This window comes from Apium graveolens, chromosome 8, assembly GCF_009905375.1.
Source record: "Apium graveolens cultivar Ventura chromosome 8, ASM990537v1, whole genome shotgun sequence".
NCBI lineage: Eukaryota > Viridiplantae > Streptophyta > Magnoliopsida > Apiales > Apiaceae > Apium > Apium graveolens.
In genome coordinates this window covers 2,441,352-2,464,108 of record NC_133654.1, presented here as the reverse complement: position 1 = coordinate 2,464,108, position 22,757 = coordinate 2,441,352, and the positions used below count along the sequence as shown (strand labels likewise).

The 22,757-nt window shown below is 34.6% G+C and overlaps 3 protein-coding genes across 8 annotated transcripts; all 3 read right to left on the bottom strand.

The window, feature by feature from the left end:
- Nucleotides 1–16: 16 nt before the first annotated feature.
- Nucleotides 17–2,119, bottom strand: LOC141677668 (pentatricopeptide repeat-containing protein At1g04840). The gene is made up of 2 exons (XM_074483679.1): nucleotides 937–2,119; nucleotides 17–852 (listed from the first exon to the last, which is right to left on the bottom strand). Exons 1-2 carry the CDS (start codon nucleotides 2,117–2,119, stop codon nucleotides 20–22), a joined length of 2,016 nt encoding a protein of 671 aa, XP_074339780.1. The 3' UTR covers nucleotides 17–19.
- Nucleotides 2,120–3,143: 1,024 nt separating this feature from the next.
- Nucleotides 3,144–14,174, bottom strand: LOC141677523 (phosphoinositide phosphatase SAC8-like). Of its 6 annotated transcripts, XM_074483502.1 has the most exons (16): nucleotides 13,801–14,174; nucleotides 12,591–12,665; nucleotides 11,994–12,121; nucleotides 11,459–11,557; nucleotides 11,148–11,353; nucleotides 10,846–10,954; nucleotides 10,673–10,745; nucleotides 10,497–10,590; nucleotides 10,304–10,387; nucleotides 10,068–10,134; nucleotides 6,824–9,961; nucleotides 6,633–6,751; nucleotides 4,927–5,124; nucleotides 4,736–4,805; nucleotides 3,671–3,932; nucleotides 3,144–3,289 (listed from the first exon to the last, which is right to left on the bottom strand). In XM_074483502.1, exons 8-11 carry the CDS (start codon nucleotides 10,572–10,574, stop codon nucleotides 9,933–9,935), a joined length of 258 nt encoding a protein of 85 aa, XP_074339603.1. In that variant the 5' UTR covers nucleotides 10,575–10,590; nucleotides 10,673–10,745; nucleotides 10,846–10,954; nucleotides 11,148–11,353; nucleotides 11,459–11,557; nucleotides 11,994–12,121; nucleotides 12,591–12,665; nucleotides 13,801–14,174; the 3' UTR covers nucleotides 3,144–3,289; nucleotides 3,671–3,932; nucleotides 4,736–4,805; nucleotides 4,927–5,124; nucleotides 6,633–6,751; nucleotides 6,824–9,932. The 6 variants fall into 6 exon arrangements, with proteins under 6 accessions (XP_074339603.1, XP_074339599.1, XP_074339604.1 ...); XM_074483498.1 differs by lacking the exon at nucleotides 3,671–3,932; XM_074483503.1 differs by lacking the exon at nucleotides 3,671–3,932 and having other exon boundaries at nucleotides 6,633–6,710.
- A 472-nt stretch (nucleotides 14,175–14,646) lies between these two features.
- LOC141677667 (E3 ubiquitin-protein ligase UPL3-like) lies at nucleotides 14,647–22,540 on the bottom strand. Its single transcript, XM_074483678.1, has 15 exons — nucleotides 22,037–22,540; nucleotides 21,775–21,879; nucleotides 21,561–21,677; nucleotides 21,274–21,447; nucleotides 21,060–21,203; nucleotides 20,555–20,728; nucleotides 20,351–20,472; nucleotides 19,085–20,258; nucleotides 17,812–17,859; nucleotides 17,511–17,558; nucleotides 16,092–17,345; nucleotides 15,790–15,996; nucleotides 15,593–15,697; nucleotides 15,158–15,235; nucleotides 14,647–15,048 (listed from the first exon to the last, which is right to left on the bottom strand). The coding sequence occupies exons 1-14, from the start codon at nucleotides 22,538–22,540 to the stop codon at nucleotides 15,164–15,166; spliced, it is 4,248 nt and encodes a 1,415-aa protein (XP_074339779.1). The 3' UTR covers nucleotides 14,647–15,048; nucleotides 15,158–15,163.
- Nucleotides 22,541–22,757: the final 217 nt, after the last annotated feature.

Here is a 22,757-nt window from a genome sequence, read left to right as displayed (position 1 = left end):
AAGCTTCAAATAGACAATGTTACCAGTAATCTCGGCATGAACAAATTCCATCCTTGAAATGATGGAATCTCTTTATGTCTCTCAACAAAATTTCCCTCTGACACATCTTACTGACATACTTCATCATAGAATGGCAATCTCCGCACACTCTCAAATTCTTCACGATTCTAATGGTGGCCCCCGGAGTGGTACTAATGAGAGCAAAGGCAAGTGCCAATTTTTCACTGTGACGACCCAGTGACTCTTCCTTGTCTTCTTCTTCGATGTTATGAAGTATCCACTCGGTTTCTGGCATATAGCCCTGCTCCCTTGCACTAAATGTTATGTCCTCCAGTTTCATGTACAGCTCTTCTGTGAGTGCATGGGTACGATCACCTGCTACAAAACTATGAACTTGACCCCCCAACTCAATATAACTCCACCCGGGTTCCTTGTCTGCACCTGTAAACTTCATTTCACTTCTTACCCTCTCAACGTCTTCCCATCTCCCTACTCCAGCGTAGACATTTGACAGAAACACAAAGCTCCCTGGATGTTTATCCTCGAGCTGTAGAATATGTTGACATACATATTCTGCCATTTCAATATTCTTGTGAGCTCTGCAAGCGGAAAAAAGAGCTCCCCACATCACAAGGTCAGGTTCTAGAGGCATATTTTCTATGAAACTAAGAGCTTCATCCAATCGGCCAGCCCTGCCAAACAAATCCACTACCACAGCATAGTGTTTTATCGTGGGTATAATGGAATATTCAAACACCAAGGAATCAAAGTAATATAGTCCCCACTCAACTTGTCCAGCATGTGAGCATGCTGTTAACACCGCAAGGAAGACAACTTTATCTGGTTTCAATCCTGTCGGACACAAAATTGTTAGAGATCCTTCTATAAAGAAACATGCACAACATCATATTGTCGGAAAAACAAAAAATCACACACCTGATAACTTCATCTCATCAAAATACCGAAGAGCTTGCTCAAAGCAGCCGTGTATTGCCCAACCCCATATCATGGCAGTCCAAGTCCGGAGGTCTTTATTCTTAGTCATGGAGAAGACTTGCTTTGCAGACTCTATTAGTCCACATTTTGCATACATGTCAATCAGAGCATTTCCAACATCTATTGCCATCCGAAAACCACTAGTCCATGCGTAACTGTGAATTCTAACTCCATTATCAAGAGCTCCCGCTTTTGAACAGGCTGAAAGTGCAAGAACAATAGTAAGCTCATTAGGCATCACACCCTCGACCAACATTCTAGAAAACATCGCCAAAGCTTTTTTAAACTGCCCCTCACGAAGGAATCCCGAAACCATAGTAGTCCAAGTAACCACATTCCTTTCCGGCATATTATAAAAATAATATTCAGCCACATCAACCTCACCTTTTACCATAAAGCCATTAATCAAACAATTCCACGAACCGACTTTCCTCTCAGGCATTGCCTCAAATAACTCTACAGCCTTCCCCAAATCCCCGACTTTACAACACCCATTAATCAACACATTCCAAACCAACACATTATCTCTTTCACACAATTCATCAAACACCTGCAATGCATAACCCAACAAGTCAACTTTAACATACATATCAATCAAACTCACTCTAACAAACCCCTCAATCTCAACACCCCTCTTCACAACATCACAATGCACCATCTTTGCAACACCCATTTCACCTTTCTCCGCAATCGACTTCAAAACAGAAGGGTAGGTAAGATTATTAGGCCTCACATTACGCCTCAACATACCAACAAAACAAGAAACACAACCCTCAAACATAAAATTCTGTTCAAGCGCTCTGATAATAGAATTGTAAACAAACAAATTGGGGTTCGAAAAATGATTAAAGATTGAAAAGGCATAGCTAATTGAGTTGTTTAAAGAACAGAAAGAGATGAGTTGAGTGACCACCCAACTGTTTGATGAAAGGTGGAGGCGAATAATGTGTGCGTGAAGTGGTTTGAGCTGGTGGGTGTTTTTGCAGGCGTGGATTAGAGATACAAAATGGGTCTCCAGGGGTGTTATATATACATTTGTTGATTCGTTAAGAGAGGAGGTTTTGGCGGGAAAATGTTGTTTGCGTTTTGAAAGATAATTAGCTCCAGCACAAACAAGTTTCATGGTAATTTATGTTTGTTTCATAATTATTTTCACATTATAAAGCATCGTTTCTCTGTGTGAATGTATTTTTTATTATTACTGTATTTTTTATTGCCAAAACGTTAATATATATTACTCCCTCAGTCCTATCCAATTGTTTTCGTTTCTGAAATAGTGTCCGACACCCATTTTAAGATGAATATAAAGTATAGTTCTATAACTTTTTTTACGAATTTTCTTTGTCCGAATAAAAATAGAATGTTTAAATTTTTATTCAGAAAAAAAAAAAATTTTAAAAAATTATAGAACCATACTTTCTATTTATCTTAAAATGTGTGTCGACCACTCTCTTAGAAACGATAACAATTGGGAGGGATAAAGGGAGTATATGTTATAAAAATAGGCTTTTATCACAGTAACTGCGTTGTCTGGATGGATATGATCTAATTTGTTTGGTCAATTTTATAACACATCAAATTTAAATTTCCTTGTAACTAAATTACTAATTATAAATTTCAGTTAAAATGTTTGTATTTGGTTTATTACAACCTCACTATTGATTAGGTAGTTAATTTTGATAAGCACTTTATACTAAATAGTTATGTAGCTGGTGGTGAACATGGCTGAACCCCTTTTTTTTGCCTGGAACACGGATAAAATGTAATATTCATATTTTGTAATATTTACAAAAAAGAATTGAAATTTGAAGTTTCACGAAAGTTAAAATACAACAAATCAGACACTTATAATTTTTTTCATTATCCAAGGAAATTTGAGTTTGGTTATCCAGGAAAATTTGAGTTGCGTTAAATTATACTGAAACAAATGAAACCCAAAATAGCATGGGAGAGTACGGTTTGGTTCGGTTCGGTTTGATTTTTATATGAAACCGGAACCGAAACCCAAGATCTTCGGTTTTAAAAATCGAAAACCGCAACCGCAACCGAATCAACAGTTTCGGTTTCGGTTTCAAAAGTCCCGGTTCGGTTGCAATTTTCGGTTTCGGTTTAAAACACCGGCAAAAGAAAAATAATTATAACTTGAATAAAAAAAAGTACGTTTAATTAAAAAATCCAACCACATCATCTGAATTTTTACATGAATCAAAATAAAAAGTGACATTACAAATTAAACATCTGAAAGCCAAACATTTAAATTCATTATCAATCTTCTCGGAATAACCTCTGGCTCCTGCACAAAAAATGCCATACATCAGAAAGAAGCTTTGTAGCTTTGATTTCAGATATATAAACTTCAGGAAACTGCTTTCTAAATTCTTACAGAAGTGTACCAGTGCAACTCATCGATAATATGACTAGTTTGCAGCAAAGAGAACCCAATCAAATGAACTTACGATACTGTGTTGGGCTCACTGCCCCTTGTAAATGGATATATAATTAATTTTGGAAAAAGCAGAAAATAACCTTCTTAAGAGAAATTCAGAGAAGAGAGTCAGAAGTGCTACAATTAATATGGGATCTGGTTTTAAGTTCTTATAACTTATAAGAATAGGGACCAACCCATAGGCCCCTTGAAGAAAAAAAATAGTACTGTAAAAAGAATGATATTTACCTGGAACGATAGACCTGTGCTGAACATGAGAACAAGAACAAATTCCAGATGGTTTGTTCAAAAAGTGATACTTAAAAAATATGTCTTAGAAAATGACAACTAAACCTTGTAAAAAAAAGAAGATAAGAATACAACTTCAATATGACTAAACCTTAATTTCCCCCTAAATGAAGATGCAAATTAAGAAAACATGACTGGTTCACATGCATTTGCAAAAGTGTGGGGTTTAGGCAAATCCTTTCTTCTCGATTAGGCAGCATGGCTACAAAACAAGGAATAGCCAGGATTACTCCCTTTGTGACTAAAAATTAAAAAACATTCCCTTGAATCTCAAATAATTGCTACAACTTCTAGAACTTCACCTGTAAAGTTGTAGTTTTTATGAACATTTGCATTCAAGAATTAGCTAGATATAATTATATATTTGGATTAAAAGAACAGCTTATTATTTTCTTGCAAATTTTACAAGACAAAGGAACCAAAAACCAGTAACAGTGTTCATTCCAATAACTCATACATTTATCATATACCAATCACTTCCAGTCTTCCATTACAGACCCCAAGTAAAAAGAAAATAGCAAATAAAGAAAACTGGAACTAAATTAGTTACTGGCCGGAAGGACATCTGAAATATAGCTTCTTACAACATTTGCTCAGAGATACCACATTCTTCTACTTGATGTTTTCAAATGACAATTTAATTGACCTATCTGATCTATACATGAATAAGAATAAAGAATAATCTGAATACTGGAATTTGGAAGTTGAGTCTTATTTGATGTTTACTGCAGATTGTGCAAACTTAGTTACAAATGCAACACAGAGCATATAACCATTTCAAGACTGAATGCGACACATATTCAAACATAAGAACAACTCATTGTAACAAGGAAATCATATTATATGCAATTATCCAACATAACCTAAACAATTAGCATTGGTCAGTGGTCACAGGTTTAAAGAACTAAGCACAATATAATAAGCAGTTAAGCACAATATAATTAGCCAACTCTTGTGATTCACAAACAAAAACACACACTGAACTAAACAAAGTTAGTATATTACCCCTATGGGCAGCCTTTTTAGTTGTCAATGTCCAGCTTTTCCATCAAAGTTCCAACAACTTTGAGCTCCGCTGTAACATGATAACATCAGAAATAGCATTAAACAGAAAAGAAGCAGAACATAACACTGAGCGCTGAAACAGAAAAAAAAAACAGAATATAACAGAAACAACACAGAGCAGAATTATTTACCATCTTCCATTTTCTCATATTGCAGATATACTTCTGGTTCTCCCCTGAGATCAATCAAATTTCCAGAAGTGCTTAACCAGTCTTGACTGCAAATCAGGGCTTCTGCTGTTTTTGGTGAAAGTGAACTTCGATACGCGTCAATTGTTCTTCCACCTGTGCTGAATGCTGCCTCTGAAGCAACGGATGAAACCGGCATACCTAAGATTAAACATATGAGCCTTAAGTGTGTGAAATTTATCATCCTTCGACAATTTCTCAAATTGTAATATTTTTTGCAATTTATCTAGATTCTTACGCAACGGCGGTTTAGGACACACTAATTTCAAGTGACTCATCATAGCGGATGTACCATTTCGGAAAGAATTGCACGCAATTATCACACCACAAAATCAGTGGCGGAGGCAGTACCAGACCAGAGGAGGTCTGGGCCCTCCCTGAATCCGGGCTTTACGTAGTTTCTATTCTTTTAACTTAAGGTCCAAACTTCTGCAAAACACTGACTTGTGTCTTTTTTATTTGAACTTAAAACTTCACTTAAATTTATACTATACTATAATAACCGGAATGTGGTATGATTTGTAGTTTGGTTAACCACTCATTTTGGTTATCCTTTACATCACGACCGTCGAATCTTCTTCATCAAATAATCAGAGCCGTTAGATCCACATACTAAAAAAAATACACTCCACAAATTCTCAGGTTCGAATCCCGTTAACAACAAACATTTATATTATTATTTATAAAAATACATATAAGTTCTCATGTTCGAATTCCGTTAACAACAAACATGTATGTTATTTATAAAAATACATATAAATTTTCGGATTCGAATCTCACTCACCAACAACAAATATTTACATTATTATTTATGAATAAGATCTCATCAATCATATACTATTTATACTATTTGAACCTAACTTGAAATTATAATTATATAATCATTATTTAGTATTTAGTTATTTATTTAGAATTTTAATAAAATTATATGAAATAAAATTAAAAATATATAAATATTAACCAAGAGCCGTGCATCGCACGGGCCGTAAGCTAGTAACAATAATGTATTAATACTGGTTCATCTTCATTCATCAAAACAACACTGCAAGTCTCCTATTAATTCTTTCCGGGAATCCACTTAATTTGTCATGTACCTTGTTGAATGTGCTCTTTTTTCAGCTAATTTTATAAATTTGATTAGATATTTTGACCTAGGCATACAATCTGAAATTGAGTGATAGGGATATATTTTTCTTAGAAATTAATTGGTGTATTTACTAGTTTTTGTTGTGAAAAAAATATGGTGTAATTTGGCCCTCCCTCAAGTTTAAGTCTGGCTCCGCCACTGCACAAAATTGACATTTAGCTTTCTCAAAACCTTTTGGACAGCCTGTTACAATATCAAAGTAGTCCCATGCTTGTAAACTTTTTTTCCCAATAGTATCAGATTCCCCCCCTATTATCATCTTCTTTCCCTTTATCATCTACCAAGTCAACATTTATCTACATAAGAACAAATATAAAGATAAATACAGAGTATGCACTATGCAGCACTATAATGACTCAATGTAATAGGAAATTATCCAACAAATTAACTTGTTTCTTCTAATATTACACAAACGACACTTTGTAATTTGTATATCCAACAAATCAATTAATTATATTACACAAATTAAAAAAAAAAGTTGCATAGGATTATAATATCATACCACTGGAGTCGGAGCAGGAGGTACTGTTTCTTGGGAAGGAGTTTCTTGATCAGACATGGCTTGCAACTCGCGGAAAAACTTCAGGAAAATATCGAATTCACAGCTAGATTACTAAGGAACTAGAAAGAACAGAGACAATATAATTATAAACTGTAGATAGCAAAATTAGAATTACAAAGAACCGGAGTTACCTATTCGATAATTGAACCGGAGTTCTGATAACTGATCTCCACTCCATAGACTCCACCTACAGATTTTGAGCGAGTGATTTTGTTCTGATAACCTCAGTCTTGGTGTATTGCTTAGCAAGTGCGGCGATGAGCGGGAGAGCAGCTAACCTAAGGACAAGTCTGGACTCTGGACTACTGGAGGAATATTCAATAACCAATATGGACTGAAGTAACTTACACAGGCCCAGATGATTAAAATTACTGGCCCAAACTTTAAATTCTTAAATTAAATATTATATCTTTATGATATATATTTTATATAATATACATATATATATATATATATATTTATTTATTTATTAATATATTATAATAATCGGTTCGGTTTCGATTTTTTCGGTTCGGTTTAACTCCAAAACCGAAACCGGACTTTAAGTAACGGTTCGGTTTTTCGGTTTTTCGATTTTAATTCGGTTCGGTTTTAGCGGTTCGGTTTCGGTTCGGTTTCGGTTTGGTTTCGGTTTTTCTGCTCAGCCCTACAGAAGACCACTAGACCACTGGGAGAAGACTAAGGCATCTCCAAGGGTATGCGCCTGTTAGCAATAAAACCTACATGGTAATAATAATTTCAAAAATACAGATGATATGTAAAAAAATCACAACTCCAACGGACACACCTGTTAGGTATATTTTTAGATGTCTATAAATAAGCACGTCAAATTTGTTGATTGAAGAACCGTCATCTATATTCGTCATTTCCCTCTCAAAAAATTCTATCATCAGCTTTATTTCTAAAATGAAGAATTATCCGGCTTTATCTAGGACAGATATTGATGTATATATACTTGTTTATCACACAGATATATATATATATATTATTTTAATTTTATGTCATGTGAAGTGTGAAATTATTTAATATAAAACTATATTTTTTTCATTGTTAACCAAATTTATTAAATACTTATATTAAAATTTTAATATATATTTTATATTTTTAAAATATTAATAAACTAATATAATAATAAAATTTGTTAAATATTTTATAATATATACATAATATTTTTAACTAATTCTTCTGATGTTTATATTAAAAGAATAATATCCATAAATATATATTAATTAATTTAATATTTTAGTTTCACATCACTAAAAAAATAATTAGTTTGTTATTAATAATTTCTTCATAACTATATATGTTAAAAACAATCATTTAATATAATTGTTGAAATTTGATAATAACAATAAAAACTCTTTTCAAATATTGCTAATCATTTTAGTTAATACTATTCAAGTATAATTGCTTACAAGTTCAACAAATTTTACATAATATTTATTTTGTACTATTTTAGCTAATGAATATGACTAATAGTCTCGAAGATGCTCTAAAAATAGGAAATATCAACTGCTGTGATATTGGGCTCGGATTGTTAATTTTGCTCGGCCAATTGAATTGGCCCTATTGATCGGGCCTTACTAGGTCTTTGTATCCAACACCACTCGAATCAAAATTCAAAATCCATAAATAAATAAATATCAATGTTGTACTTTTACACTATAAATAAATGAGTATATTAATTCAAACACCAACGTCTCTTCTATAAATATTTTTGCAAAAAACATTTCATTGCAAGATTTTTTTTATAGTAGAAAACCCGCAACCGCTATATTTCAGATGCTCACTATGTAAATCTCACGGGCTCATGCTGCCTGGAGAGATGGACATTTCTCCGACCCCGATCCGATCCCCACCCCGAACCAGACGGGAAATCGGGGATTTTTTCGAATACGGTACAGGATCAGGGAGATATGTATAAAAAAATCGGGGATCGGGGCCGGGGCCGGGGATTAGTGTCTCCCCGACCCCGAATCGTATTTTAAATAAAAATAATATTATTATATATAAATATCTCAAATAAATATTGAAATATATAAAATATATTATTATTTTAAATTTCTTATATTCTAAATGATTTAAATTTACTTATCATTTATGTTTATAATAAATATTATTTCAAATAAAGGTTAAACATTAATATTAATTTTTTTAAAAAAAATCTATATATTATGATTTATTATGTGATTTTTTACTGAAAAATATTATTTAAAATTTAATTTTTGTTAAACAAAAAAAATAAAAAAAAATCCTTGAATCCCCGCGGGGATCCCCGTTCACCGTTTGGGGTGAGAAACGGGGAGTAAAATAATTCCCGTTCGGGGATCGGGGCGGGTTCGGGGATAGGGGGCGGGGATAGCACTTCCCGACCTTAAAATGACCCGATGGTCATCCCTAACTGCATGCAAACCACGTGAATAACGATAAAACGTATTTAAATAATAGGTTCTGTACATAATTATAAATTATTCTTCCGTGGATTCGAACATGTGACTAAGAGGATAATTATTTCCTTTTTATCCAAGAATCTTGAGTTTGATATTTTTCAATTTTTTTAAGTCTGATCCTCATTAATAAATAACTTCATTAATAAATAACTTCTAATACATTGTGTATCAAATAGTCAAAGATCATTTAACGACCCCATTTGTTAGTTTTAATAAATAAATTATTAAAACGGATTAAATATTTCTTCTAAATTACAACCATGCATTACAAAATAAACCCTAGTAGATATAGTAGTTATTTATTTAACAACCAAGAGTAGGAGAGAGAGAGAGTTGAGAGAGGTATATGAGAGAGAGGAGGCATCTAACATCTTTAACTATTTATCCAAATTTGGTGACTTGTTTTGTTCGCTTCTACGCTTTTATCTTTTAATCACTGCCCTTTATCATCTCCTCCTTCATTATTGATTATACATTTACACATATTTTAATATTATTTATTTATTTATTTTGCTCCTCAACTCTGACATTCATGCCAATATATTTATTTCACTCTATTTCTTCCCTTTTTTAACCCCCCTTCTCTCTCTCTGTCATCCCCTTCACACCCTCTCTTTCTATCTCTCTCCCCCCTCACACCCTCCCTCTCTTCTCTCTCACCCCTACACACCCCTCTCTCTCCCTCTCTCATCCCTTCACACCCTCTCTCTCTTCTCTCTCACCCCTACACCCCTCTTTCTCTCTCTCTTCTCACGCACCCTACACACCCTCTCTCTCTTCTCTCTCACCCCTACACACACCCTCTCTTCTCTCTCACCCCTACACAAAATGAAGTTCTTTTAATAGACAAAAACTATAAAAAGATTCGACCAATTAAAAAGCATATGCAGTGTTTCTACTTTTAAAGTGAGACAAATAAAAGTACCTCGATTAAGTGTGATGGACGTCACCGTTAATCCTCCAATTAACAATGCCGATGCAACTGGTAGATACTGCAGGTTTCCAAATGTAACCATATCGACAAAAGCACAGATTAGCAGAATATATATAGGTTTACAATTGGCTATTTACTTCTATTTACAATTGACTAATGTAGCTGAAAATAGCTTAAAAATTTTACGATTTTATCCAACTAATTGAAAGATAGAGGAGAGTGCTTACACTAAGTGCTTCATTTCTCTTTGGCAAGGACGGAGGAGGACCGTATTTGACAGTATAATGACCACTTATAAGATCTATTGCATCCTGAAAACAGTGAGCAAATTTTTTAAAGCCTTCTAATATACAAAGAGCCCCCTCCCATTTAAAATTTCAGAGATCCTCAAGTTTTTAGACTTCAAGTTGAAAAGCTTGCCTGTCGCACACCATCTTGAAAGTTATTATAATAATATCTTGAGAGTGCACTCATTCCATCTTTAATTAGTCCTGCCATGGTCGGCTTCCCAAATCTATATTTTTGCAAGACAAACAATGCATCACAGAAATATAATATTATACACTAAGAGAATTCCTAAAACCTAGTCTAAATACCTGACAAGGTCACGTTTAAGCGCATGAGTTCCCGCATATTCAAGACTTATCTCATCACCTTGCTCAACCTACACTAACAATAAAACAAAGTCAAGCTCAGGATCGAAAACAGAAAAAACAGGGGTTTCCCCTTGCTGCTGATAGACAAAGATATATCAGCATAAAGTCCATACAGGTCTTAAAAGTTTCAAAATCTTCTCCAAACATAGTTATGCAGTCAATGGAAGAAAATGCACCAACTCTCTGAAGTTGTAAATTTAACGATTTCCTAGCCAAAAAGCTCTGCAGCAACATAATGGAAACTACAATAATTAATCACCGGAATTTACTATTAATACTTGGCTGAATTTGCAACTCCAGTCAATATATATATATATATATATAAACCAATAGACGGAACATCTGCTGAATATGTTACAATTTTTTTTAATTCCCTAATCTTTTAAACTATAATGCTAAGAACCAATCCAATTACCTGTGTAACATTTGTTCGGTCAACGCAATCAATGCAGTTCGATCTAATAACTCTTTTCTGCTCTGCTAATATCTCTCCCTTTGATCCTAAGAGAAAGTATCTGCTAAGCTGGTTCGGTCAACGCAATCAATGCAGTTCGATCTAATAACTCTTTTCTGCTCTGCTAATATCTCTCCCTTTGATCCTAAGAGAAAGTATCTGCTAAGCTGGAACGCAACAATTAAAATGGGAAACCAGCATAGTTGCAATTCTGATATGATTAGCAAGACAAAAATGAAAAATGAACTAACACCAGTTTGTTCGTTCTTTACCCTTGTTTTTCAAAGTCTTCTGAAATTTCGTCATACAGAAGTTGTATATTGTCGAAGTTTCAATTGCCACATTTTTGATGAAAGTCAAATGAGACATATCTGAATAATAATGAACATCCATCAAAAGTTAGTTTCCAGCTTGCCAAGCCATCTGATCAACATAATGTCTGAACTGAATGGTTCAATCCAAATTGTTGGAGTGGAATATTCTGCTACTTTTGGGCATAATTTTATAATTATGGCATCATTCATCTAAAAAGAGAAAACCCAAAGAATCGTAAAATGTGAAGAATTCAGCAGTTAATAGGTGCCTCATTAAATTCAACTTTCAGCAGTTAATATCTGTTTCATATGAATAATACAAGCCAGGTGTTGATTCCACCATTTTCAACAGGTTCAAGTAGTAAGATTCATCTCTTTTTTGCAAAATAAATATAATAGAATTTAGTATCATTTAGACGATGATTTAGTCTATAGCAGTTAATAGGTGCCTCATTAAATTCTACTTCTATAGAACACGAAAGCAACAACGTACTTCTTCGGAAGTTAAAGGTCTTGAACCCTGACTACATGATAAGAACTTCATCGACATCACCCGGTAAATAGGGAAACCAAGATAAGTTCCCACTTCCCTTCGAGAAGTTACAGCAAGTATGTAAGTTCCTGGACCAAAACCAAAATAATGAGTTTGCAAATAAATTTAACAAGCAAGCAAAGAAAAATAGTTTACATCTCGTACATAATTAATTGTTGGACTAGCAGCCTGGAAATGTTGTTTAGAAAAAGAATAGTGGTTTCCGTTCAATATGATTATATTTTGTATTAATTCATTCATTCAATATGACATTTCATATCACTATATCAGGTATCAATGAAATTAAGGCAATTCGGTAAAATTTGTTTTGTACTGCCACATAGAGGGGAAAAGTGAACGTTTTAGATAGATTAGCTGATCATTTGATGTCAGATGTTTACTTTTTGCAAAATAAACTTCACTACATTGCTAGCAATCCTAATGCATAACTTGGGCTCAGCAAATATATTACAATGAGCTTTATTTGCAATACATCATCCATTTTCCGGATATTGCATAAAATAGGAAATTAGGTACTCGAGTTGTTTCAGCTGATACCTGCAAGCAACCTAATTGTTCCGGCCACGCCATATATAGTAGAGACCTTGGAGGGAGTTCCTGAACAAGTATCACCTGTTGCAGTATATTATTAAATAAAGTTCCAACATTCACATTTAGATCGCGGCAATCATTTTGTGTAGTAAATCGATCTACTTGTAGCAACATTCACATACTCAATTTATATATTGCGGCAATATTCACAATTTGGAAAGGAAAGATTCAATCTGCTTAAAATATCTTCTACACATACTCAATTTATATATCGATAAAAGTTCGGAGAACAACTTCGAGTAATTAGAGAACCAGGGAATCATTATGTTCTGGACCATTTATCATCTTGGACTCGGCCAATATTTGTAACTAAAACTTTCGTTGAAGTTCTAATAATTTCTCAACCACTTAATTGTCGCCAGACGAGATAACTTTGCAGGACAAGAAGTATGTTACTCTACTTTTAGTATCACGCGCCTTCATTTCGCTACTCAAGTAAACAATGATGCAGATTGCAGAGGACAATATCTATGATGGCTCTCTATAGAATCTTAGTCACTCAAATAGTTTTCCATAGAACCTTATACAAATCACACGTTCTCAGTTCTAAGTTATAAGTTGTTTAGCAGATCTCCCCCCCCCCCGGTACTATTATACTTGGTTACTATAATATGCACTTCTAACTCTCTCTCTCTCTCTCTATTATAGTTGATGTATCAGTATCAGGTATGCACTTCTAATTCTCTCTCCTCTCCCTCCATCCCTCCCTCCCTCTCTCTCCCTCTCTCCCTCTCTCCCTCTCTCCCACACTATTATACTTAATCAGTAATAATATGCACAACTCTCTCTCTCTCTCTCTCCCTCTCTCCCACACTATTATACTTAATCAATAATAATATGCACAACTCTCTCTCTCTCTATCTCTCTCTCTATCTCTTTCCCTCTCTCTCTCTCTATCTCTATCTCTTTCCCTCTCTCCCACACTATTATACTTAATCAATAACAATATGCACTACTCTCTCTCTCTCTCTCTCGTACATAGCAATAACAAATTAAACACTTAAACTGCTAAACTAACACCAAAACTCATACTCCATACCTACATATCAACTCAATCAAAAAAACATACCTAAACAAACTCAAAAACACAAACAATACACACACACACAAATTCAACCAAATAGAACTAAATCAAAAACACAAAAAGTGCACAAACCGTGAAGCTCATCTATGTCGCCATCTAAACGAGAAATCGAGAAGCCTTGATCGGGAGAATTAACGGCTTTGATCACAAGCTTGTCTTGAAATTCGTGTAACTCTAATTCGCTTGAAATGATTTGAGTTTGATTCAATCTCCATTATGTCTCGCTAATCCAATCGAGACCAGTGTTAATCAAACCATTTTGAAAGTTTGTTATATATTCCCACCCTCCCATTTTATCTGGCGGTCAAATTGACCATTTTTTGACTGAAAATTTCATATAGTATATAATCGGTCAAAGTGAATCAATTTGATCACAAAAATCAAAATTGGGACGGAGGGAGTATGTTGATCGTGTGAAATGAAAATGAGGAATAAAATAATAGAAGATTGATGAGGTGTAAGTAAAAAACTAAAAATACTATATACATGTCCATAATTGTTATATTAATTATTGTTTTATTTTATTATTATCATATTTAGCAAGCTGGCTAATCTTGACAATCAACCACAATAGCCTGCAAGGAGGATGAGTAACAAGGATGAGTAAACAATTTTCGTGTACAATTTTCTCATGTTGATCACTTGAGTGCATTAATTATTTGTAGTATTAGATTAAGCAAACCACATATCCGTTACAATTTTCGTGTACAAATTTTATGAATTTGAATGTTCATCAATCTATTCATGTTTGAATTTTACAAATAAATAATTTATCAAACCATTTGGTGCCGACGTATAAAAGCATATAAGAATTCACATCAACCCTTTAAGATTTTTTTTTATTTGTTCGGGATAATTGGCTCTACCAACATAAACCGACTGTCTCTCCTAATACCAACTATAAAATCTTTACAAGCACCATGGAAAATCACTCAGTGATATGCCTGTCAAAGTTATGATCAGTGACTTAGTATGCCAACAAATGTAGGAGCTGCGTTAATAAAAAAGATGAGTGTGCAGATTATGCAGAAGCAAAGGAGGATGAAAATTTTCTCTTTTTAATAGCAACCAGAGGAAAATTAGACAAAAAAACACGGTGTCTTCATACAACTGAGCGCGGCAAAGCAAATCACATAAGTAACAACAAAGAGCAATGAAATGGTGACAGGAAATGATGTTTCTGGAGACGACACTGAAACGCCGATCAGAGAAGGTTATGTTCCTATTCGTTCCGAAACTGGAGGGAGCTAACATTGAAGAGCACCATTGAAGAAAACTTTAAACATCTGAGAACCTCCATGTCGATGAATAAACCACACACTGTATGCAGATAATATGCACAAAATTAGTGCAAAATTGTTATGTGCAATAATTAGTTTCAACAGATAAATTGCATTCCATGTTCCAAAATAACTGAAAAGTAAATTACCTTCCGTTATTTTTTATTACAAAGCATATACTCCAACTCCTTTGCAGAGAAAATTTGCAAAGATGAAATGTCAAACACCTGATTTGAAAAAGCACAGAAGTTACAATTCAAGTGAGAAATGCTGAAAAACCACAGAGGTTATATTATTATTATCACAGTATATTGCAAAAGAACAACACACTTTCATATGACTAAACCATCTAACAAAACTTATAGAAGATGTGCATGTTTAACTATCTTTTCCACAAAACTGTGCTATTACCACAAATTTTTCCAAACTCTGACAGCTTGGAAAAACATTAGGATAAGAACCTGATGAAATAACCACAGGAATACTAACACTGGATAATCAAAGATGAATATCTGTACAGAAATGTGAATTTAACAGCACGGGTTAATAATACAATGAAGATAAAGATAAATGGACCTGCTTACCTCATTAAACCCAGCTCTTAAAGCCTCTAACTGTCTCTCAATTCCCGATCCAGTTGTAACGTCGAATACATAATCTATATATTCCTTCAAATTGTTAATATACACCTGCCAGTTTAAAGGAAATATAATTTCATGAGAAACACCTCCATTAAACAGCAGATCCCATGATGTATTTAATTTAAAGATTAGAGTAATACATGCTCATGGAATGGATAGCCGGGTAGAGTAAAATCATGGTCGGGATCTTCATTTACATTCTCATTCTCACTAAATTGAATTTCAATAACTTCATTAATGCCACCCCTTGATCCCGGGAACAATTTCCCGTCAACAAGGGCTTGATATCTGAGCAAATTCTTTCCTAATTCAGGATCAAAAGAATTAATATCATGTAAACTGAGGTCCTGCATCAATGAAGAAATTAAGACATAAGGCAGAGTTAAACATATTGACTTGACATGGATGGTACTAAACAGCTTTGAACCAAAAATCAGCTTACCTGACCAAGCAAAAGCTTATAGAATGCTGATGAGAAGGACAGATTTAAAGGCCTTTTGTCTTGAAGAGCAGTTGCCAAAACACGGCCAAGCAATTTAAAGTAATCAACAACTTTTTTAAATGTGCTGCCATCCGACAAATCTGCATTCGGAGGCCAAGAACTTGGAAACAGCCCACGAGGTGTCTGGATTAAGGCATCAAAAGCCATAGCAGTATTACCCTTGCTACCTATCTCTTTAACTTCCATCATGGAATTGACAGATGCATTATTTAATCTCCACATTTCAATTCCTACCTTCTGTAACTCAAGAACTAAAAAGGTGTAGAACTCTAGAGTTGATTCCAGCCCTATGTCAACTTCCCCAAAATATACTTCAAGAACATATTTCCTCTGATTATTATCCATTTCCATGACTTGTGCAACAGATTCAAGAGTGCTATCTCGGGACACACGAACGTTCCGCTGCCTCAATCTTCCAACCCGCACCCCTTCTTTATTCTCTGAGTCATGACCATTAACACCCTTCTGCTGACGACGATGATATAATGCGCGGGAAAAATGAAAAACAGTCAGGTAGAAATACTGACACCGCATCTCAAATGGAAACAAGAATGGACATGCTTTTGTCAATTGACAACACCATGATGAAAGATTTTTACTACGGAGTGCAAGTGCATCCTCAACCTGTCCAACTAATTTTGAAGTGAGCCGATTATTGATAAATATATTGTCAGGCACAATGCCATCAGTTCCGGTACAATCATTTAGACTTGACATCTTTCCTTCACAAAAAGGGTTTGCAATTACCTCTCTGTGTAACTTTGAAGATGACTTATTCAACCCCTCTAATATATATAACAGTACCAGTATGTTATAAGTTGGATCACTTTTTTCTAGATCACATGGAAGTTCCCTATATAGAATGTTATTCAAGAGTGAGATTTGCCGCTTTGATGAATCACCAAGAGACACCACTTTTCGCGATTCACATGGATACCTGGAGCATGTTCTTTCAACTAAGACCCCATTGGTTGCCCTGTTTGCACTTTGGTATGTAATGGTGTATATACCACTCATTAGCCCGATTCTATCACTATCTATGTCACTCACAGCCTCGTCAAGTAAAAATTGCTGGATAACCTGATAAATTGACATATTCCTACTAAGTTGCTTCCCACCTGCAAAAAACGTTAGCCTGGGAGATACTACAAGTCTTTCACGCCATTCTCTAGTTGTGCTGAAACCACCGCGTACCTACATATTTAACCAACAGCTCAGCCTAATTTTCCATTCTTCATATTACAAGAAACATAAGTGAACAAAGTTTTAGGGAAAACTATCTATTTAATTCTCTCATTAGCAAGTTCTTCAAACTGTTAGAAGTTTAAATTATTATTAATTAGAAGGTGTAATCCATACATCATCCTGGTCTTCATTGTCAGAGAAATCATCATTTGACTCCTGGTCCTACAAAAAAATAATCTAGTTAAATAATACAACAAATGTAAGTAGGAACTGTAAGATAAAGATAGAAAAAACTGCCGAAAATAGTTGATGGCATCTATTTTAATTATGGTGAAAATAATTCTCCATTCTTCACTTTACAAGGTCCATAACTCCACGGAGTTTTAGAGAAAACTATTTATGTAATCCTCACCATTAGCAAGTTTCAAACTAATAAATATTTGGATGAATATCAAGTAAAAGGCATAATACATACATCATCCTGGTCTTCGTTGTCAGAAATATCATCATTTGACTCTTCGTCCTACCAAAAACAGAATCCAGTTAAATATAATACAATACATGTAAATAGGAAGTGTAGGATAAAGACAGTGAAAAACTGCGGAAAATAGTTGATGGCATCTATTTTACTCATGGTGACATATCGCAATTAAACGTTCAACAATCATGACATAAAAGAAATTGAAATGCATTACCTTCTGAATATTGCAGGAAATTAATCATTGAAAACAGAATTTTAACATATATGAGCAGCAATTAGAACCTTTGTAACAAAGATAATGAAGGGTGCATGGCCAGGATATACCCACAAGCCGGTAGCAACTTGTATTTCTTTACCATCAGGCAAATGGGCAGTTTGATATAACACTGTAATGGGACTTCAACAAGATTCTTGGTAGCATATTCATTTTTAGGTATGTAACTTGTGTCAATTCTTATTTTTTTTCTTATTAATTATAAACATATACATAGAACATAACATGCATCTACTGTACTTGCAATTATATAAATATGATGTTCAACAAGCAAGTCATCAGAAACATATCTTCACCTCCAAGCACGTATCTGATCTAGAATGATCAACAACAGGGATTAGCATAAGCTTAATAGTGATACTAGTCTACAAGACAGAAGGTTAATAAAAGCCAATCACATGTCTAATGTTACCCATTCTAGTTTTAGCAATTAAGTAAGGGATTGCCTAATGCCATCTCGATGATTAGCATTCCACTTGTAGTAATTAATTTTCAAGGAAAACCACAATAATCATTTAGTCATGAAGGGTATATTGACCCAATTCAAGCACAACTATTGTAGTAGAATAGTAACATCAATCAGGCCTAGACTTTGGTCGCACTGCACCTAGGGCACTAATTAGAGCAGGTTTTCAATAATTCTAAGGTATTAGTCTACAAGCCAGCCCGCCTCACCAATAAACCGTTCAGAATTTGTTAGAAGTGTATGTTTAAATATGGTAAAGTCTTTAAACCAACCTAAGAAAACTAGGTTTCGGTGAGTAGAAAGGAGCCAATTCTGACACTAGAAGAACTAATTTAGATGTTACCCCAAATATAAGATTGACTATTTACAATAGCATTTCCAAAATTAACCACTACAGCAAAAAATGTTTACAAATGCTCAACCTACTACTTCAATACCCATAAAATTTATTTCATACTCAAAATTATCAATATATAAATGAGAATGACAGATACATCATAAACCTTTGAAGAAAAAAGTATACTTACAATTTTCATTTGTGCACCTTTATCAACTGCTCCTTTACGAGCATCAATTCTCATATGAGTACCACTTTCTTCCTTTTGAGTCAAAACAGTCTTTCCCTTCCTCTTGGATGAGGTATCATTCTTCTCTTGTGCCAACAACATTCTAGCACTAGGTGGCACGGTCCCAGTTTCGGATGTCTTTGCTGATGCTGAATGATGAATAAACTCATCTTGTTGAACTCGGGGCCAAAGAAACTCTTCCACAGCAGCTAGTGTTGCTAAAGGATTAAATACAAGAACGTGTGAAGAATAATCAATAAGAGATTCGTCTTCGTTTGCTCTACAAAGACATAAATTACATTTCCGACTTAAAACACTTAGCCCTGATGACAAGTGCCCGTAACCGTTATATGACCTACCACCATGGCTCAGAACAACTGGGAAACGCTCCAGGTAGGACAATGCACTCTGAAGGTATTTAACTAGAATACTTATAGGAGCCATTTTCTTATCTTGAAGACCTAAAGGAAGGGAAACTGTAATGAATGACTTGCATCTTCTCGCTGCTTGCTCGTGATATACGTCATTGGAAAGCATGGAATCAGAAATATTTTCATTGGAGTGAAATCCGCAGGATAAATATTTAAGAAAAGCATCTACAACACCACTTTCAATGAACTCAAAAGTGGAATAGTCTCCTTCAATTAAAGTTCTAAGTATCTCAGATATTATAGGAGTAGCCAGATCCTCCTTTGCCTTTGATCCTTCAGATATAATTTTCTGATCATCAAACGTAACCAAATTAAAGCAAAGGCTCTTTAGAAATTGTAGCTCTTTAGAACTAACATCTATAGACTGAGGATTATATTTAGAATAACTAACTTTTAAGGCCTGCGCAGCTGATTTTACGCCAACAAACATATCGGGACTAGAAGTTGGAACTTTTATGAGAATTGGAGGGGAACCAACAGCTAAACCTGAATGTTTAAAACTATCCTCAGCACATGATAATGGTTGAGGAAAAGCAATGTCAGGAGGTCTACTTATTATAATTGTGTTCACTGCCTGCAATACACCTTCCTTCACAAATGTCTTGGAGAATGTCGCTGGAAATTTGTTCATTAAAGTGTCAGCTATCTGCAAGGCAGATATAAGCACTTGTGGATCTTTCCGTGCTAGAATTCCAGCTAAGAACCTAGACATCAAAAGGAAAATCTTGCATTTCACATTCAATTGACAAGCTGATCAACATTATTCACATATGTAATTCTGAGAATATATTGTTACCTTGATATGTTTGTTACACTCAAAAGAGAGTTGATCTTAGAGGCTCTGGTAAAGTGCATAAGCTTAGAGATAACAGAAAGGCACTTGTGAGGAATAGGACCATTTGAAATCGATCCACATATCTGCATGATGGATATAAAGAATAAACTGACAAACTGTAGGCCACAAGAGCTTTTTCTAGGTCTAAATTAACAGGATATTCACCTGCATTAATACGGGAAGAAGATCCATTTCAAACTGCTGAAGGAGCTTGAGCCATTCCTCGGGTAATTTCTCATGAGTAATAATCTCTGTCGCAATCGAGTCATGTCGCTCCGGAATGACAGGCAGAACTAGAGGGGAAAGGAGATCATTTGCTAGGTTCACAATCTCCAAAATCTGTTTCAAGAAAAACACGCATATGCCAACTAAAAACTTATAATATTCAAAACAGTAGAAATGCCATAAGTAAACAGATAAAAATTACCAAAACCAATCAGGTGTAACTATGCGAATGGAAGCATTGATGGATTTATTTGTATATATGATCCCGTTTTACAACAATTTAACATAGAAATTTATGAGTTATAACTATATTTAGAAATTTCATGAACAATAAAGTTTCTTGTTTCACAACAACATAAATATATTGTGCCTTCTTGAGACAACACATGAGTAAATTAATCAAGGAAGTAAATTAGGCTACATTTAAAGACATATTGACATGTACCTGCTCCCGAGGTAGACTTAATGCAGGGAAGATACCGGAACCAGTGAGTATATCTTTCAGAATGCCGGTAATCCCGTTGCCTAACAACAGTTCGGATCCTAAACGTGAGCTACTTGCACAGGTAGAAAGTAAGAGAACCAAGGCCTGCACATTCCTACAGTTACAAAGACAGAAAATAATGCAATTAATTGACAAAATCAACATTAATGATTACCCTATAAGCCGATGTGTTTAAAGAAGCTTGTCCACCTCCAGAGTTCCCACAGGAAATTAGTGTTGCCGCCTGACTAATAAAGTCATTGTTTTTTATGACCTCATCCAGCCTTTGGGGAGATGATACAAGTGTCTTCATAATATCGTTCAAGCAAATTAAAGAGAACTCTACAACCTAAAATTAAACATAAAATTAGACAGGTAAAAGAGCAACTTAATAAGATGCAATTAAAGATACCCTTAGGTTCCACCATTGTCATTATAGCTGACACAAAAAAATGGTCTTGCCTCAGTATCAGGATCCTTGAGATATTGTTTCAGAAAAGGAACGGCACTTGTTCCATATTCAGCAGTATCAGCAGTGAATTTCTTGCATATATTCAAAGCCATGGAAAGTGCAACATGCTGTGTATGAACAAAAATCGTTTATATTTTATTTAGATGCAAAGTAACACGGATGTTTATGAAACTAATCTACTGCATAAAATTTGTAATGAACTACCTTTAAAACTATTGAGCGACGACAGTGGAGCACTGGCATGAGTGCCCGTGCCTTTAAGCAAACCATTGGGTGAACCTGAGATAGCTCTTCTAGCCAATGCAAACACTGTTGTTATCACCACAAGATTAGCAATTTGAAATTTTAGAGAATTATAGTAAGAACAGAGGAACATTATATATTAATCACATAGCAAAGTGTCAATATTTAATACTAGCTAGTTTTAAGCTTTTAGCTGCATGAGAGGTTCTTTTAACTTGCTCACCTGTTCAGCCAATTTGTCATCCTGAACTTCGACATAAGCTTTCACTAAAACGGTTACTCCATCACATTCCACAACAGAGTCACTAGAGGAGGGAAATATTTTGCATATTTTAATGAGCACACTGAATGCAACATCCTGCAATCTAGCTTCACTCTTCGCAATGTCGGGCTGCTTAAGAATTTTCACAAGTTCTTCAACAAAAGAGTGCACTGGAAAATTTATAAGGTAGTCCTCAGGGCAGGTATAAAGATTCGCATTAACTAATTTTAATGCATTAAATTGCCTTGAGTTGTACAGATTTATCTCAGCTTTCTCTGGATCAGATTGCTTGTTCTCTGGATCAGATTGCTTTTTCTTACTTCTCTTCGCATCAATTTTTTTCTTACTTTTCTCTGCATTAAGATTCATTTTACAGTTCTCCACATCAACGTTCCTCTGCCCCTTCGTTGATTTCAGTTGTATCAGTAACTTATTGAAATTCAGATTTTTCGGTACAGTTTCCATTGTTGATTTAGTAGCTTAGAGTATTGGCAATCAACACTACCTTGTCTACGATCAGATATTATCCCAATTATCTAAAATTCAGAACGGAACGCTAGCAAAACGTTACAATCCTTATATTCTGCACAAAAATCAAATTTAAACGGAATTAAACAAACAAACAGACTGATTGATAAAATTATTAGACACATTGTACTAAACAAGTAAGATAGGGTCGATA

Bases quoted from the DNA above. Each gene is read 5' to 3' on its own strand.
- LOC141677667 (XM_074483678.1), bottom strand. From the start codon at position 22,540: ATGGAAACTGTACCGAAAAATCTGAATTTCAATAAGTTACTGATACAA. The intron at 21,880-22,036 runs GTGAGCAAGTTA...TGATAACAACAG, and splicing joins ATGACAAATTGGCTGAACAG to TGTTTGCATTGGCTAGAAGA. The intron at 17,860-19,084 runs GTAAGTATACTT...TGTTTTTGGTAG, and splicing joins AAGGTGCACAAATGAAAATT to GACGAAGAGTCAAATGATGA.
- LOC141677668 (XM_074483679.1), bottom strand. From the start codon at position 2,119: ATGAAACTTGTTTGTGCTGGAGCTAATTATCTTTCAAAACGCAAACAA. The intron at 853-936 runs GTGTGTGATTTT...TGTGTCCGACAG, and splicing joins TGATGAGATGAAGTTATCAG to GATTGAAACCAGATAAAGTT.
- LOC141677523 (XM_074483502.1), bottom strand. From the start codon at position 10,574: ATGGCAGGACTAATTAAAGATGGAATGAGTGCACTCTCAAGATATTAT. The intron at 10,388-10,496 runs GCAAGCTTTTCA...CACTGTTTTCAG, and splicing joins TTCAAGATGGTGTGCGACAG to GATGCAATAGATCTTATAAG. The intron at 10,135-10,303 runs GTAAGCACTCTC...GGAAACCTGCAG, and splicing joins AGAGAAATGAAGCACTTAGT to TATCTACCAGTTGCATCGGC.